An 18700-nucleotide genomic window follows, 5' to 3' on the forward strand; every position below is an offset into this window, starting at 1 on the left:
GGCACGGTGTTCTTGGCCTTAGTCAACTTGCTGGATGCAGTTTAGGAGGTATAGTGGGGTGCTGCTCGGGGCGAACCGAAGGGGCGAAACAAAGGGGCAGGCCCCTTTGTCGCGCTCCTTCGGCGCGAGACGCCCGGCGCGAGACGCCGGGATGAGCGAGGCTTTTTAAGTTCGTGGGGCGCCGGTGGATGACGTCAGTCGCGGCGCCTGGAGGCCGATTGGAAGCTGCGCCTGGGATCGAGGCGGTGGAGGACGGCCGGAGGGAGCGAAGGACCCAGGGACCTGCCTCGTGGTCGGCGGGGGAGCCCGTGTGGGGTAAGTGCAGAATCAAAAGGCCTTGGGGTGATGCAGCAGGCTTGGCCCCCTCTAGGGGCGATGTAGCAGGCTTGGCCCCCTCGGGGCGATGCAGCAGGCTTGGCCCCCTCTTGGGGCGATGCAGCAGGCTTGGCCCCCTCTTGGGGTGATGCAGCAGGCTTGGCCCCCTCTAGGGGCGATGTAGCAGGCTTGGCCCCCTCTTGGGGCGATGTAGCAGGCTTGGCCCCCTCTTGGGGCGATGCAGCAGGCTTGGCCCCCTCTTGGGGTGATGCAGCAGGCTTGGCCCCCTCTTGGGGCGATGCAGCAGGCTTGGCCCCCTCTTGGGGCGATGCAGCAGGCTTGGCCTCCTCTTGGGGCGATGTAGCAGGCTTGGCCCCCTCTTGGGGCGATGCAGCAGGCTTGGCCCCCTCTTGGGGTGATGCAGCAGGCTTGACCCCCTCTTGGGGCGAGGCAGCAGGCTTGGCCCCCTCTTGGGGCGATGCAGCAGGCTTGGTCCCCTCTTGGGGCGATGTAGCAGGCTTGGCCCCCTCTTGGGGCGATGCAGCAGGCTTGGCCCCCTCTTGGGGTGATGCAGCAGGCTTGGCCCCCTCTTGGGGCGATGTAGCAGGCTTGGCCCCCTCCTGGGGTGATGCAGCAGGCTTGGCCCCCCCCTGGGGTGATGAAACAGGCTCAGATGGCAGAGCAGCAAGGTTTGAAGCAGTGCACATAGAAGACTCAAGTAGCACTGCTGTGGGCTTGATACCTCGAGCCACACTCTGAGACTCCTTATTTTGTTTCTGGAGGAGCAGTTTAGAGAAGGCACAGGCAGTTCTAGGACGTCTAGGGAATGTGCTCGTTAGTGTCTCAACAGCAGCTGTGGGCAGCAGAGCCCTGCCAGAGTTAATCAACTCTCTCCGTTTGAGAGAAACCTGTTCCTGAGGCTCTAGCACTGGTGTCACAGAAGCCTTCTTGGCCAGGTAAGTCCTGGGTTTTTCTATCCACAAACTGCCAGCAAAAATGTCTGTTTTAGTTGAGCCAGAAACAGAATACTGGTTAGGAGAGCTGATAGCTTTTTTTAATGGCACAGCTGGTCCTAGAGCAGAATACCGGGGGCAGGGTTTGCCTGGTGGTAACAAACACGGAAGACAGGAGCATTTCCACCACCCTGGTTTAGGAGCCAGACAGTTCAAACATTCCTGATAGACAGAGACATTTTTCTTGTTGCAATTATTGCATGACCAGTGTTCCTGACCAACAAGTTCACAGGCTAGACAGTTCTGATAGCTTGGATAATTCAAAGTCTGACAGGAATTGCAGGTATAAAACTTTAAAGAAGGAGGCATCTTGAATTAGTGAAAAAGTTGACTCACCGGCAGGACACAGACCATCTCTTCCCCTGGAAATTTGATGGCTTCGGCATACTGTTACGCTTGGGCTCCGGTCAGGAGGCGTGAACACCACCCAGCAGGGTGGCTCCAGGTGGAGAGAGACAGGAAGCTAGAAACAGTGTCTGGTTCAGGCTGGGTCAGAGCAGGCGGCAAGGAGCAGAGTCTAAGTTCAGGCTGGGTCAGGGCAGGCGGCAATGAGCAGAGTCTAAGTTCAGGCTGGGTCAGGGCACAGTAAGCAGGGCAAGGCAGGTCAGAAGGCCCGTAGGCCACACACACACAGAAGGCCCGTAGGCCACACACCATAAGCGGGGCAAGGCAGGTCAGAAGGCCCGTAGGCCACACACACACAGAAGGCCCGTAGGCCACACACCATAAGCGGGGCAAGGCAGGTCAGAAGGCCCGTAGGCTCCACACACACAGACAGAAGGCCCGTAGGCCACACACCATAAGCAGAGCAGGGCAGGTCAGAAGGCCCGTAGGCCACACACACACAGAAGGCCCGTAGGCCACACACCATAAGCGGGGCAAGGCAGGTCAGAAGGCCCGTAGGCTCCACACACACAGACAGAAGGCCCGTAGGCCACACACCATAAGCAGAGCAGGGCAGGTCAGAAGGCCCGTAGGCCACACACACACAGAAGGCCCGTAGGCCACACACCATAAGCGGGGCAAGGCAGGTCAGAAGGCCCGTAGGCTCCACACACACAGACAGAAGGCCCGTAGGCCACACACCATAAGCAGAGCAGGGCAGGTCAGAAGGCCCGTAGGCCACACACACACAGAAGGCCCGTAGGCCACACACCGTAAGCAGAGCAAGCAGGTCAGAAGGCCCGTAGGCCAGGTGAGAACAACGAGGAAGGAGGCCCGAAGGCCGCGCAGGGCAAGGCAAGGAAAGGCCCGAAGGCCGCGCAAGGCTAGAGCAGGGAGCCCAGGTGAGCTCGATGCCGAAGCACCGAGGCAACTGGCAGGCAGGGTTATAAGGACACACCCAGAGCACAGAGTGGACAGATAAGATGGACTGGGCCTGTCCGGAAAGCCAGCACTAGAGGGACCCCTGGTGGTGAGGCGGTTGCACTGCAGCCAAAACCGTAACACCATGTGTGCACTGCCTCATAAGCCTCTCAGTCTTTTTTTTGTCTGAGCTTCCATACAGATGTGTGCCCTCTCTCTCTTTTGTTTTGGTACTTTGTATTTTCTTAATTTTTCCTCAAAACTCTCTTTGAGTTGTCTATATTGTCTCAGCAGCCCCTCAACAGCACTTTTTAGTGCTACCAAAAAACACAAAAGCTTATTGCAAAAAGGATAAAGAATGGCCTTCTCCAAGAACGCCACCTCCATTATAAATGGCCATATTTGTTAAAAAGAAATGCCTGGAGCCAGATGACACCGAGGTCCTAGAGGAACAGGGCCTGGAAGGTGGAAAAACTTTTCAGGTCAGTGAAAAGCCGGAGAAATAGGGCCTCCTGGGCACCACAGAAGCTTAAGTCACCATTGAATCACCCGGCACCGTCAATGCACTGGGCCTCGGCACCATCAGTGTATCGATCTCTGCACGGGCCCTTGCTGCCTTTGACATACCAGACCTCAACACCTGCATCTCCAATGGCACATCAGGCCTTGAGTCAACCAACACAGCTATTCACTTCATCGATGCACCCAGCTTTAGAGCCATTGATGATCCAGTGCAATCAGTCCCCAGCCTCATCAATGCACTCGACATACTCAAGACAGGAATTGTCATTGAGGAGTCTGGAAAATGATTTACTGCACTTACCTCCCCTCTGTGTTGGTGTCTTTGTCTCCATTCCACCTCCTTGTTCGAGGACTTTATCTGGAGATTCTGATATGCTCCATTCTGCCTTGTCTCGATGCAGCCATCAGTGCAGTTGACCTAGGAAGGGGCTGCCACTTGGAGTCCACTAAGAGCTTCACAGGAGGATGACCCCATACTAATATCAGAGTAAGATGTGTCTTCCTTAAACCTGGGTCAGAGGACACAGCAGCCCATAGACCAAGTAGCTGAATTAGTGAAGATTCTCTTTGCCTCACTGATAGCAAGTGACAAGGGAGGGCACCCTTCAACCTCTCCTGTCCAGAATGGCAGATTTGTGTTCGCAAGAGGGAGTCCCTTTCACTTCCATACATAAGGAGCTCCCATCTGAGGTCCCGGTGGCAGGATCTAGCCCCCAACCATCCCTGTCCGCGGAAGAATCTAGCCAGTCTGAGGAAGGACCACTGGACACCACCGTCTGGAGCATGCTCTGAAAATATTCCCCTGTAAGATCACTGGGGATCCTGTCCCGATAATCTTCATTATAATTGGGGAATGGTTAGTGTCCCTTCACCTCTTGGTTCTGAGGACATATTTACAGGGTTTCCCTTAGACCTCCTATCAGATCAGCTGGAGAGTTCTTTGCTACTAGAAGACCTTTCATACTCCAAATGTCTAGATAAGCTGGGCAAGGTAATAGAAGTCGACGTCTGTAAGGACTAAGACCCCCATACCAAAGTGTTCGGGCTTCTTTGGATTCTGGAAGCGCCTTCTGAATCTGCAGTGATCCCGGTTCACTCAATACTGTGGGATTTATAAATGAGAATGTGGGAAAGTCCAGCCTCCTGTCCTCTACTAGCCAGAAAATTGGATCAGAAATACAGAGTGCAACATGCTCCAGGGTATGGAATAGTAGAGCTACCACACCAGTCAGTGGTAGTAGAATCAGCACTAAAGTGGGCTAAAAAGACTTGAATCTTCTCCAACACTCCTCCAAGTAAAGACCTTAGATTGTTGGACAGTTTTGGGAAGAAGATTTTCCAGAGCTTGATGTTCAATGCTCAAATTGCGGCCCATCAGTTGTACAAGGTATAATATTTATACAGCTGTACTGAAAAGCTGTAACCTCTGGTAGAGATGCTGGATGAAGAATAGGATAATTATCAGCAGGCTTTTCTGGACACAGAACAGTATGAACATCGTCTTCTCTGGTTAGCATATGAATTGTTCAATACTGCAGCAAGACCTTCTGCAGCAGCCTCTGGAGCATGCTAGATGGCCTGAATGAGAACCAGCAGCTTGTGTGAAATGTGGCTGATGCTCCTTGTGCGAGGGAGAACCTCTTTGGTGATGAGGTTAGAGAAACAGTTGCCCAATTAAAGAGCAACAAACAGTCATTCAGTCCCAGTTGATGAGAACTGAGCAACTGTCTTCCTCTAGGTATCCTTACTTCACTTTTTAATGCTCTTTCTTCCAGAGATGCCTCTTTTGCCAATTTCAACATCACATACAAAATGCCCACCGTAGCAGCGGTGCACTTTTGTTGCCAGGGAATTTGTGTCTTTCCCTACTTGGATGATTGGCCTTGATGAGGCCTTCTCTGGTAGGGATGTTTGGACTCGTTGTGGAAGACGATCCAGCTCCTTCAATCACTGGGATTTATAATCAGTTTCACCAAGTCAAATCTTGTTCCTACCCAGAGAATCAAATTCATCAAGGCATAAATAAATTTCTTAGAGGAGAGAGTGTTCCTCCCTTCAGAGCAGCCACTCTGCCTTCAAACCTTGATCCAGAACTTATTACAGACCGTGGCCCAAGAAGTTCTGGCAGTGGTGCATGTAGTCGACATGAGCTGCTTCAACATGAGAATTCTCCAATGGGCTTCCACAGCCACTGGGATCAGTTGCTTCAGCTCTTGTCACACCCTGTGATGTCTCTCCTGTGGTGGCTAGACCTAAAGATCCTGGAAAAAGGTGCTCTGCCTCAGCTTGTCATGGGGTGGGGCACACACAAAAGCTCCTTCCAAATTCAAGGGATCTGGTCTGCAACGAACATCTGTTTCAGATCAACCTCCTCGAAGTACGAGCCATCAAACATGCATTGAGAGTTTTTTCACATTTCCTTCAGGGAAAGAAAATTCTGATGCAGGCCAAGAACCAAATAGTGATGTTTTACAAGAACAAACAAGAAGACACAGGGTCATGAACCTTCTGCCAACAATCTGTAAGTGTTTGGGAGTGACTTGCTGCCACAGAGCCTTTCTACAAGCTACCTACCATCCTGAGATCTCCAATACTCTGGTGGATTGCCTCAACAGAGTTTTTCATCCCCCATGAGTGGTCTCTAGATGAAAGAGTAGCAGATAAGTTATTTGACATCTGGAATTACCTGTCAATCAACTTGTTCCATCGGAAGACAACAGGAAAGCTAAAGATTTTGCTCCATTCTTCAAAGAATGTTCAGATTCACTCCAGACACTTTTCTACTTAAGTGGGTTGTTGATCTGCTGTATATATCTTTCCTCCACTTCCATTGGTAGTGAGAATGCTGCAGAAGACACTTAAAGACTGGGCATGCCTTATCCTTCTTGCTCCAACATTTCTCAGGCAATGATCCATCTGGGATCCGACTTTACTAACTCAAGAGGAGGGTCATCTCTGTCATCTGAACCTCCTGTTTCTCAATTTGACAGCATGGATATTGGGGCGGATTTTAAAACGAGCGCGAATAGCCTACTTTTGTTTGCGCTCCAGGCGCAAACAAAAGTACGCTGGATTTTAGTAGATACGCGCGGAGCCGCGCGTATCCGCTAAAATCCTGGATCGGCGCACGCAAGGCTATCGATTTCGTATAGCCGGCGCGCGCCGAGCCGCGCAGCCTACCCCCGTTCCCTCCAAGGCCGCTCCGAAATCGGAGCAGCCTCGGAGGGAACTTTCCTTTGCCCTCCCCTCACCTTCCCCTCCCTTCCCCTACCTAACCCACCCGCCCGGCCCTGTCTAAACCCCCCCCTTACCTTTGTCGGGGGATTTACGCCTCCCAGAGGGAGGCGTAAATCCCCGCGCGCCAGCGGGCCTCCTGCGCTCCGGGCCGCGACCTGGGGGCGGGTACGGAGGGCACGGCCACGCCCCCGGGCCGTAGCCACGCCCCCGTACCCGCCCCAAAATGCTGCCGACACGCCCCCGCAACGCCGCACGCTCCGGCCCCGCCCCCGACACGCCCCCGACACGCCCACTCCGAAAACCCCGGGACTTACGCGAGTCCCGGGGTTCTGCGCGCGCCGGTGAGCCTATGTAAAATAGGCTCACCGGCGCGCAGGGCCCTGCTCGCGTAAATCCGCCCGGTTTTGGGCGGATTTACGCGAGCAGGGCTCTGAAAATCCGCCCCATTGAGCGCTCATCAGTCTCATTGCTGTCACTGTCCAAGGAAGTTGAAGGTATTGTGATTTCATCCAGGAAGCCTTCCACCAGAAGGGCATACAGTTTTAAATGGAAACAATTTTCATCTTGGTGTCAAGCTGGCTCCCTGAACCCATTTGCCTGTACTGCATAGGTTTTGCTTCTGTACTTATTGACCCTCCTCGTTGTTGTTGTTGGTAAAAGTGCTTCTCAGTGCTATTGCAGCTTACCACATTCAATTGGATGGCAAGCTGATCTCCACATATCCTCTGGTGTCGAACTCCATGAGATGCTTATGGTAAATGACACTGACAGTTAATAAGCTACCAGTGCCATGGGATATCAGTGTTGTCTTGGTACAACTAATGAAGCCTCCCTACAAACTGTTAAGAGTCGGCCTCCTTAAAGTTCCTCACCTGGATAGTGGTATTCCTAGTTGCCATCATGTCGGCTAGAAGAGTCAGTGAACTAGAAGAATCAGTTCATTACGCTTAGTACTTCAGGGTAGGTTTTATAAATTTGCGCACGCACATCCATGTGCACACGCTACCCAGCGCACACACATGGACGTGCGATTTTATAGCATGCGTGCATGTTATAAAATTGGGGGTCGGCGCGCACAAGGGGGTGCACAATTGTGCACCTTGTATGTGCTGACACCTGCGGTCTTCCCCTGTTCCCTAGCCTGACCTTCCTACCCCTTCCCCTAGCCTTCCTGCCTCCTAAGCCTACCCAAATTTTATTTTACCTGTTGCACCTGCTGGCATCCTGCCGGCAAGCGATCCCCCAGCCAGCGGCAAATGGCCGCTGGGCCGAGAGCCTCTAGCCCTGCACAGCCCTGCCCTGCCCGCCCACTCCCCGATGCCCCAGGACATGCGTGCGTGACCGTGCCTTTTAAAATAGGCCCGGCGTGTGTAAAGCCGGTCACTCGCGTGCATTTTTAAAAATCCGGGCCTTAGTTTTCCCACACACTCACTCCAAGATTCTACCAAAAGTAATTTCGGCCTTTCATTTGAATCAAACTATTGTATTGCCCATATTCTTTTGAAGACCTCATGCACATAGAGGGGAAAAGGCCCCCCATTCACTGGACTGTAAAAAGGCCTTGTCCTATTATCTAAAGAAAACGCAACCATATTCTCAGGTTTCTCAACTTTTTGCCTCTTACGATCCTAGCATACTGGGAATAATGATTTCCAAGTGTACGTTGTCCAGCTGGCTAGCAGACTGTATCGCACATTGCTATACTCTCTGCTGGCCTCCAGATCCCAGACTCTGTCAAGACTCAATAGTAAGAGCCATGGCTATCTCAGTGACTTATCTTAGAACTGTGTCCATTGAAGACATCGGCAAAAGTGCAACTTGGTCATCAGTTCACACCTTTATGTCTCATTGCTATCTAGACAATCTATCAAAAAGTAACAGTACCTTTGGCAAGTAGTTTTGGGCAGACTGTTCTCCCAGTAGTCCACTCTCCAAGGGAGGATCCAGGTTGCTTTTTTAGTAAGTGCTCCACTATGCAGCCCTCAGCTTGGGTGCCCCCACATGTCATAACTAATTCAACCCTGCCTGTCAACAGAGAAAGCAAGTTTGCTTACCATAAATGGGATTCTCTGTAACTGAAGGGTGAATTAGCCATGCTTAATATCCACCTGCCTCCTTGAAGAGTTGACTGCCTAGCTAAAGCTAAGCTCTACAATCGATTGAGGGGCTCATTAGGCAGCATGCATGTAGGAATTCCTGCGCATGCTCAGTAGAGCAAAATCTCTGAGCTAAAAGGGAAGAGTCCATTTTGTCATGGCTAATTTATCCTGCTGACTATGGAGAACCCCATTTACAGTAAGCAAACTTGCTATTCTTTCATATTTTTGAGGACATATTCACTACAGTGTCATATTGAGGAAAAAAAAAGTCTTATTTGTTTACATAAAGATTGGGTTTGATTTTGGTAAATTAAAAAAAATAACTTGGGTAAAATTGGTGATCAGATCATTCTGTTGCTCTCAGCAGGGAACACCCCACTCTTCAACCCACCAAATAAGAATCAAACCAGGATAGGATTTTGAAGGACCTGGAGGTCATAGCACAGCAGGATAGCACTAAAGATAAAGACAAAAACAGAAACTGCAAGGAAATGAACTGGGATATTATATATATTTAAAAAGCTGCTTTAAGCTCATGCTCAAATTGCTGGCTTTTGGCATTATTTAGGCTTGTATCTGTGATTCTCTCCAGTCGATGAAGATACAAGAGGTAGAAACCTGTGTGGTCCCAAAAGCTTATGGGTTTACATTTTTTGATTAATCTTAGTTTGAGCTAATAAAAGGTATCATGACCTACATTGAATCACCAATTTCTCTTGGACCAATATGGCTATTGGAGCTCATTTCTCCTTAATAGAAGTATAGTGTCTGAATTAAGAAGGCAAATATAATTTTAACCATTTAACTGAAAATAAAGCAGTTAACTGTTTAAATGTTACTGGAAAGGTGTGGTGACAGATCCAGTTCTCAAAAGCTTGAATCTGAGTCCACCTCCAGCAATACAGTGTTGGCTCAGGAGCCCAGAGCTGCATCCAAGCTGCCTTCTGTTTGTGAGTTACCAGAACAAAGCAGCACTGGCCAGGCCAGGAACTCATATTCTTGCAGCCGATCTGCAGCTGCTGAGTCCCCCACTCCAGATGAGCCTGTGCACTCTGTGGACTGGCCAGTAGTGGCCTATCCTTCTCCAATGTGGGGGACAGCCTTGGGAGCAACATAACCAGCCAGAGTCCCCTCTAATGACACAGCTGCACGAGAGCTTTCCACCTCCCATTGCCACAGTAGCTGCAGCACCCCTGCCAAAGTGCACTGGAGCTTCCCCAGCCTGACGCCCTAGATGGACACTCAGCTCACTTTGAGTTACCAGTGAAAAGGCATGAGCTAAATACAAGTAAATAAATAAATCTCACCTACTCTTTCGGACAGCTAATATTAAATGGTTAAATGAATTAAAGGGTAAGAAAGTATTACCATTTAACTGTTTAATATTTTACTTTCCTAGTCAGAATGCAACCTAGTGGAAAAATGGTACGTTTAGACTATGATGAGATACTGCATAAACTAAATGAGAAGTCGAAGGGTTTATTCCCTTTGTTCTCTGCTTTCCTATTGCCTGTCAACTTCCCCAGCTTCAAAAAGTTCAAGGTTAGCATTAGCAGGCTTGTAAATTACTCAGGGCCAGATATTATATACGCAGACTTGTGGAGCAGGGTTCCTGAAAGAGGAAATGTCTGTCTTCTGCTTCGTTATATTTAAACTTTTTATTGAGACAAGATGACAGACATTAACCTGGTGTGATTGTTCTTGCATACACCAGGCAAATGGTACAAATGCAGTTTCGATTTTAACAATTTTCTCCGCAGGCAAAAAGAATCACAAATGGCAAAGGCCTTTCTCCATTCCAGTTCAAACTTTCTTCTATTGCGAACATAAGGGAAAAAACTGCAAAATTAAACAGTAGTACTCCCCAATAGGATATATCCGATAAGCAATTATCACTTATTTCCCATTACTGCCCTAAAACAACTCAAAGGTGAGCACTAAACCATCAGTAATGAAACTTAGCCAGCCTTAATTTGAGTCATTCCATAACTCCTATTCCCCTTTCCCCAGAATATCATCCGAAATGTAACTAAGATCCTAAATATGCCAGTTATGCAGCTCAAGTATAACATCTCATTATCGAGAGCACCTCTCAAGGATAACATAGTAATCCTGGCAGAAAAAGACCAGATAGCCCATCCAGTCTGCTCAGCAAGCTTCTTATGGTAGTATCGGCTGCTCCATGCATTTTCTCTCAAGTTACCCCCAAGCCTTATGATAAGAGGAGTAATATTTGCAGTCGGTTAAAACCAAGCAACTGTCAACTCCCCATAAGTAACTGCTAGCAACATTTTTACTGGGTGAGGAGCCTTCTTGATAATTTTTTTTCCAAGTTCTTACTTTATGGCTTGTTAACAATTTTAGTTATAAATGTTCATTGTATTAGACTATGGAAATATATTTCCTGCATTTTCTGTTTTATGTAAACCGGTATGATTTGCATTTGATGTAAGAATGTCGGTATATAAAAGTTAAAAATAAATAAATAATTCAGGCAGTGCTGCTTGACTTTCTTTCTTTCTTTAAAAGAATTTATGTCCCACACCCATCAAAGTTCAGGGTGGGTTACGATAAAACATTCACAATATTTGAACCTAAATAAGACAAACTAAATATAAAAGACACAGATATAAAATAATATCATGAATAAAACATAAAATAAGGAGTTTAAGTGCTATTGCATAGCTCTGGGAATGGTTGGTTAAATAGATAATATTTTAAAGCTTTTCTGAATTCCTTTGAATCTGACAGGATTCTAAGATCGGAGGGTATTGAATTCCAAAGGCTTGGTCCTGAGATGGAAAAAGCCCTTTCTCTTGTTATGACTAATCTTGTTGACTTTGGTGAAAGGATGTGTAGTAGTAATTGATTTTTGGGCCTTAAGTTTCTAGGTGGTGTATACACGTGGAGGCTGGTTGATAACCAGTCATTATTGTTATTGTGAATAATGTTATATATGATAGTTAAAATTTTGTGTTTTATCCACCATTTTATTGGGAGCCAATGTAAGTTGAATAGAGTTGGGGAGATATGTTCATTTAATTTTGTGTTTGATACTAGCCTAGCTGCTGCATTTTGAATCAGTTGTAAAAGTCGTATTGTAGTTAGTGGCAATCCTTCATAAAGCAAATTACAGTAATCGATGTTTGTTAGAATCAGAGATTGGAGGATTGTGCGAAAATCAGAAGGGTCAAGTATGGGTTTAATGTGCCTTAATAAGCGTAATTTATAAAATGATGACTTTACAACAGTTTTAATGTGAGATTGCATGTTTAGTTTTGGGTCCAGTATAATACCAATATTACGAATATTGTCTGATATTGGGATGGTTATATTCTCAAAAAAAAAACTGTTTGTTATGTAGCAGGTTCTGCCAATGCCAGTAAGATGAAGGGTCAACTTCTCTCTGCATCATTAAAATAGATTTTTTTCTCCCAAAAGAAATTCCTTCCTAAAAACGTCTGTGTGCTTCTGTGTTTAATGTGCAACACATTATCAAAGAGGACTCTGTCCACATTAAGCAGAATAGCATAAATTGTGATCAATCTCAAAAGTTTTAAGATCTTTATCCAAAAATCTCTCACATATGTGCATGGCCAGGATGCATGAGACAGAGTACCTTTCTCTGCTGACATTTCAAACATCTGAACTTGACAACTTGACTTTGCAAACCCTTCTCTGTGAAAAGTAAGCCCTATGCAAAAATGTATATTGCATTTCCCTCAGTGTCATATTTTCCGTAATTCCTTTGATTCTCTTGAAACAGCTTTCAAAATTTCCACTTGTTAAATTAATCCTTAATTCCTGCCTCCTTTTTCCAGCCAGAGCCTCGTAGGTATTAGTCAAGATATGTTCCTGCAGTGCTTTATACAGCCTTGAGATAGTTGATCTCTCTTTCTCTGCCACTCTTTAAAAAAAAAAAAAAATTTCCACTTAGACTAGAGGCTAAACTGAGAGAAATCCCCTGTTTATTCAGTGCTCCTGTATAATGTGTTAATTGCAGGTATGCAAAAAACATCTTTATTGTCAATTCCATATTTATCTTTCACCTCTTGAAAGGGCAACATACATTCTTCATTAAACAAATCAGATATTTGTTTGATACCTTTCTGCATCCATAATCGAAAAGCATTAACCTGATTCCCTTGCTGGAATACTAAATATACCCCCTGTAGGAAGAAAAGGGGTAACATGTGGGTTAGTAAGACTGGAACCTTGCCTTCATACCTTTCGAAGACAACTGAAGACGTGGCTTTTCCTCCAAGCCTTCCCCTAGTCAAAATGCCACTTCGAACTCAGCCTAAGGAATGAGATAATTACCAATCTCATAACCAGTTATTTATTATTTATTTGTTGCTTATTTCCGCCTTACCTTTCTTCCTGGCTACTCTAGCCCCCAAGTTCAATGCCCCTGTTTTATGTAACTTTGCTTGATTCAGCCTTCTTGTTCTTGGTTACACTTGTTTTTCCCCCAAGTTCCATGTAAACCGGCCTGATGTGAATTTCTATTCGTGAAGTCCGGTATAGAAATATATATTAAATAAATAAATAAATAAATATTTGATACTAACCTACCAGCATGCACCACCAAACCACTTCAGATGGTCCTGAATGCCTCGGCAAGAATTCTCTCAAATGCCAAAAAAAGAGATCATATCACCCCAATCCTTCATCATCTCCACTGGCTTCCGATTAAATACAGGATCCAATTCAAGTCCATAATGATGATACACAAGGCCTTATATAACATCGCTCCTCTCAACTTAATGTTTCAAATTCAGCTACACACATCCGTGAAACCGACTAGAAGTGCGTATCAGAACAGACTAATCACCCAACCGGCGAAATCCTCTCTGAGGAAACGCGCACTATCCACAGCGGGCCCTTCACTCTGGAACTCGCTACCTCCAGACCTTCGACTTGAACCTTGCCACGCTACATTTAAAAAGAAACTTAAGACTTGGTTGTTCAAACAAGCATTCCCTTAGAGCTAAGAGCAGGAAGAAAGACATTTTCAAATTATTCGTTCTTTCCCCAGCCCCTAGCATATAAAATTCCTGAAGAGATCAATATTGAATTGTACTTAATCATATAATCATGTTATTTATTTATTATATAATCATATATTCATATAATCATGTTGACAAACATATAACCATTTTATTTATTTATTAACTCGCATGTTATTTATTAACTGTTTAGCAATATATACTAATTTGTTACTTTGATTAATCTGTTCAATGTAAACCGCTAAATGAAGCGATAGTTTTGTTCCTTGTAAACCGGGGTGATATGTATATTATACAGGAACTTCCGGTATATAAATCCTTTAAATAAATAAATAAATAAATCTTCATTAAAAATTTCCATACTAACCTTAAAGGTGTTACGAATACACTTTTCTGAACTAAGGCTGGTAATTTATTAGACTCTGCGTGCAGTATGTATCGCAAGTGTAAAGGAGACCCTTAAATGTTTTCAACAGACATTCAGTATAACAGGAGGTATCATAGAGCCAATCCCTCATAATTCTAGCTATGCTGGCTATATTGTACAACCCCAAATCGGGTAAACCCATGCCTCCATTATCCCAACTTCTTTAATTGTCTTCTGCATCTTTAGCTGGCAGCTCGTCAGTGAGATTCATTACATTTTGTATAGTGAGCTGTGATGCATCAGGTATGCAAACAATCCACATCTTGCACAGTTTGTGGTTGTCCCACCAGTTTTATGCTGTCATGTTTGCAATAGCATTTAGTATTCATATAGCACTTCTCATCCTGATAGAATTCCAGCACACTTTTAAAATTTAATTCTTCATAAATATTTATACAGCTATCTCCTGGGGTAGATGAACTAGCAGCATATTTCTGGTGCCTAGACTAATAAGAATAAAGAAATACATATGTTTAGTTGCTTTGTTTTTAGACACAGGAATTGTTGAGTTGGTTTGTTTTTTTTTATCTAGCAAGAGGGACCTGATGTGCTGTTTTCAAGTCATTAATTTTTTTGTGTCCATTAATAGGCATTTCCCACTGACTTCGGTCTTCCTAGCCACATACATCAGTAGCTTTGCTCACTGGGGGGTGATGGGGAGGTTATATTCATAACATAATATATTGCTCTTTCCATGTTCTATCCCTAGGGAAGACTCTCGAGGAGCAAGGTGTCTGCCATAACATGAAGGTTATGGTGATTGAAAGGGAGTACACCGACGAGGAGGCCAAAAAGATGGCTCAGGAGCAAGAGGGAGAAAAAAAGCAACAAGAGGAAAGAGATGAAAACATTAAAAGAAAGATGAAGCGAGCTAAAAAGGGACTGAAAATCCTGGCTGATAGAGGTACAGATTTTTTGGAGAATGGACTGAGGTGAGGCAGGGCAATCATTTTGACTTATGAAGTTCACAGTAGTTTTGGAGCAACATTTACTTTGAAAATTGTGAAGAATATTAAATGGTGATTTTCCTAGCCACTCCACTTCACCCCTGCTCTCCCCACATAGTCATCCGCACATTAGTCCATCTGGCTTCACTCTTCATTTCCTGAAAATAAAGCGGCAGTTTTGTCTCACTCCTCTCTCTCCATCAGAGTTGAGCCATAATCTCATGATTTCCACGTTACTGTCACCCGCATGAGTTCTGGCACTATGGCAGCTGAAGTGCAGTCAGGTTATAGCCCCTGACCAGATGCTCCAAAACACGTACACAGCAAAAAAGCTTTATTAATGCTGCAGTCTTCACATTGTAGAGCTAAAGGTTCCTGGGAATCCTCTCCCCTGTAAACCATCAGCTTTTTCCATAAGACTGCATAGGAATTATTCTGCTGGAGATTTCCTATATGTGTTATGCACAGGCATCATTTTTGCACAGGCTAACATTTTGTTTTTAAAGATTATGTCCTCCGAACATGATCCTTTATTCCACTCTTTCTCCTCCTCTGATTGTTCTGCTTTAGCGATCTGCAATCACTTGTTAGCTAAGGGTTGTGAGGGAAGTTATTTTTAAGCTTGAGTTGTTAGGAATTCCCCTGCTACATGCATCCAGCCTCCATTTTCCTGAGCTCAACTTCATCACTTCCACAGCGCTCCAGAATCCATGCCACAGGAGACCCAAATATATATACACAGTTGATTGACCTTGAAAGAGGGCCAGAGGTTCATTAAGTGAAATCTTCTTCCACACAGTAAACCAGGGGGGAGGCAAAAGAATGTTGCTGATGTAGCCAATCGTGCAGCACAGGAAACAAAAAAACCTTTCCTAAACCCTTCAAATCTTGCGAACAATTCAGAATCACTGGATTAAAACTTTCCTCTCAAAGCCTGAATTTATTCCATGGCAGCATACTGTACTGTCAAGGCACAGGGCCGATTTCTGTGCTTCACAATTTAATGCAGTTTTTGGTTTTTTTTGGAAGTTGAACCCAAGGAGAGGTCATTAAAAATATAATCTTCTCTTCAAACTTCTGATGCTATATTTCCTTTTTCCCCTGAAAAACGAGTGACAGGAATAGGGGGAAAAGGGGCAAGCGGGACTTCAGTGCACTTTTTTTTATTTGATGGTTACTGTAAATAAACTGTGTAATTACTTACCATAGGAGGCTGTTATTTTGGAAATGGCATCAGTTTGAAAACTCAGGCCTCCCAGCATGGTGCTTATCATTAATCCCAAGAATACTGTGACAGTTAGGACTGGGCTGTCAGTGGCAGTGGCGTCACTGTCTGCAACAACATTAAAAGCTTGGCCCTCACTATCCAGTGCCGTTACCAAAGCCACTGCCTTGTAAGTGATTCCAGTAATATTTTTGTGAAGAAAAGAGGTACTTTAATAAACTTTGAAAAAAAGAGTTGGCCCACAAGAGATTTGGTCCTTCTGAGGGTGCTGTAGCACATCTATGGGTGCATTTCACTGTGGTCAGCATTTTTCACTAGCCAGGTTTAAAGCACAAGTTTACAAATGAACCTCCTCCTTGGGCTAGGCCACTGGTTCGACCACGTCAACATGATGCAGGAACCTCATGTTTGAGTCCTCTGTCCTTCAGGACTGATGGAGTGTGGCCATGTCAGAGAGATGAGCAGGGAGGATGACTGCCATTGTGGCGGTGACTCCTAACAATTCAAGAGAAGTGCTGAGGAGTTCAGTCTTGGAAGAGAGTTGGCTGACAGGCGAACTTGTATTGCTAGAATATGTTATCCAGGGCAGTGGAGAGAAAAAGGGATAATAAAAGAATTCCCACTTACACAGCAGCATGGTCCATTGCTGCTCCCATGTACAAGATAACATACCCATTGAGGGATCATAGCTCTGTGTAGGGATGATATTTTTTTAGTTTTATTTACGACTCTGGTTAATGATGGTACCTTTCTGGTTATATGGCAGCTGAAACTGTGGACCCAGAGACGACTCCTTATTTAGAGATTGCAAATCAAACGGGCAGATCGCTCACAATTCCACCAGCAGAAAAAAAAGTGAGTATGGTGTAAAATTGTACAGAGTAGGTGGAAAAAATGTAGCTTAGTGGTGGGCTGAGAGGTGAACTCTCAAACTGTTCCAGGTATCAAATTGATATTCCTGTTAATTTATCTGCCAAGGTCTGGTCCTAAATGATGGACGGTCTTGTAATGATAACCTTGGCATTTGGCTTTCTGGATTTGTTTTCCTGTATTCACGCATTGTTCCAATTTTCAAGATTGCCATTTAATGACAGAGTTGTATTTTCCAAATTAAAGTTTGAGTTCACAGATGTATGCAATAAAGAAAAAAAAAGAGACGGTGGTTCTTTAATTGATAATTGTATACAACTGACATTGCCTTGCTTTAGTGTGGCTGTTCTTTGTATGGCACATACTAGTGAAAGATTCTCCTTGTATATTAGTAAATGTACAAAAGTATCCAAAATGATGAATCCCCAGAAAGAAGCGAAGATGGAACACAAATTGGTCTGTCCAGTGATAAGTAATAACCCTTCAGTTATCCCTTCTTCCTTAATGTTTACCCTGCTTTTAAATGCTTAATCTCTGACAAAAATCCCTCTGAATAAGTGACCTGTTGGAAGATTTAAATCCAACTATATTTTGCATATCTGAAACCTGGCTCAATGACAAAGATAATGTTCTCTTAAACCAAATTTCTCATCCTAACTATGATGTCTTTCATTTCCCTAGACCTAAATGAAAAGATGGGGGTTTGCTAATAATTAGCAAAAAAGATCTGAAGCTAGTACCCTACAAAATAGAAATTAACCCTCCCTATGAGGTAACCATTCTAAAATCTCCTCATTTAAATATTGGACTAGTCTCCTGTCCTAGAGGCTTCCTACAGAAAGATTGCTCACCAATGATTGAATTATTCACCAAGGTGTTTCCATCACCAAACTCCATCTTAATTGTAGGAGACTTTAACCTCCATATAGATAAAATACCTAGAACAGTAGCCTGTGATATGTTTTTAGGGACAATGAAAGTTTTGGGGTGATCCCAATGTGTTTCTAAAGCTACTCATAAAGCAGGACATATTTTAGATATAATATTTGCCAATCCCAAGAACTGTCAAGTCAATACTTCTCACACAGTATTACCCTGGTCTGACCACCAATTAATAAAGGCGGAAATAACCTTCTTCAACCTCCCACAGAAAATTACAGATAATAATCATACTTTTACCTTCAAAAAAAAGATAGAAACAGAGATACTTGCGGAATCCAATAGAAAATAAGCTCTACCAGCTACAATAATCCAATGCCTCCTTGGTGTTTGACTCCTCGGACCAGATTGTCAGTGACAGCTGAAAAACTCAGTCCTGTCCAGACGAAAACTGTTAACAAAGAAAGGAATACCCCTAAACAAAGGAAGCCCTGTTATAATGATGACTTAAGACACACATAACAACTTAGAAAATTAGAGAAACAATGGCAGAAATGCCCATCTTCTGAATCCCTAGGAAAATATAATTCTCTCCTAACAAAATACCGGGCAATGACCAATAAAGCAAAATAAGACTACTATGCTAAATAGATTAACGGAGTAATGTTTAATTCTAAATTGCTCTTTGATGTTCTTAAAAATCTAATGAAGGACCCATCTTCTTCCATCTCTAAAAGCTATAACTTCTCAAAGGTTGCTTGCAATGAATATGCACATCCTTCTTAGATAAAATCATTAGGTTAAAATCCCAATTTCCTATCTGTTCTCCCTCAATAACTACTTGAAGATTCA

General features: G+C 44.6%; 1 protein-coding gene across 1 annotated transcript in view; it reads left to right on the forward strand.

Moving 5' to 3' along the window:
* Positions 1-18700, forward strand: part of NUB1 (negative regulator of ubiquitin like proteins 1) — a 118004-nt gene that overhangs the window by 44276 nt on the left and 55028 nt on the right. The window contains exons 6-7 of the mRNA XM_029588424.1: positions 14637-14831; positions 16866-16954. Of these exons, the coding sequence (XP_029444284.1) occupies positions 14637-14831; positions 16866-16954 (284 nt within the window). The remainder of the gene's footprint in view (positions 1-14636; positions 14832-16865; positions 16955-18700) is intronic.

Source organism: Rhinatrema bivittatum, chromosome 2 (genome assembly GCF_901001135.1).
Source record: "Rhinatrema bivittatum chromosome 2, aRhiBiv1.1, whole genome shotgun sequence".
NCBI classification, from domain to species: Eukaryota; Metazoa; Chordata; class Amphibia; order Gymnophiona; family Rhinatrematidae; genus Rhinatrema; species Rhinatrema bivittatum.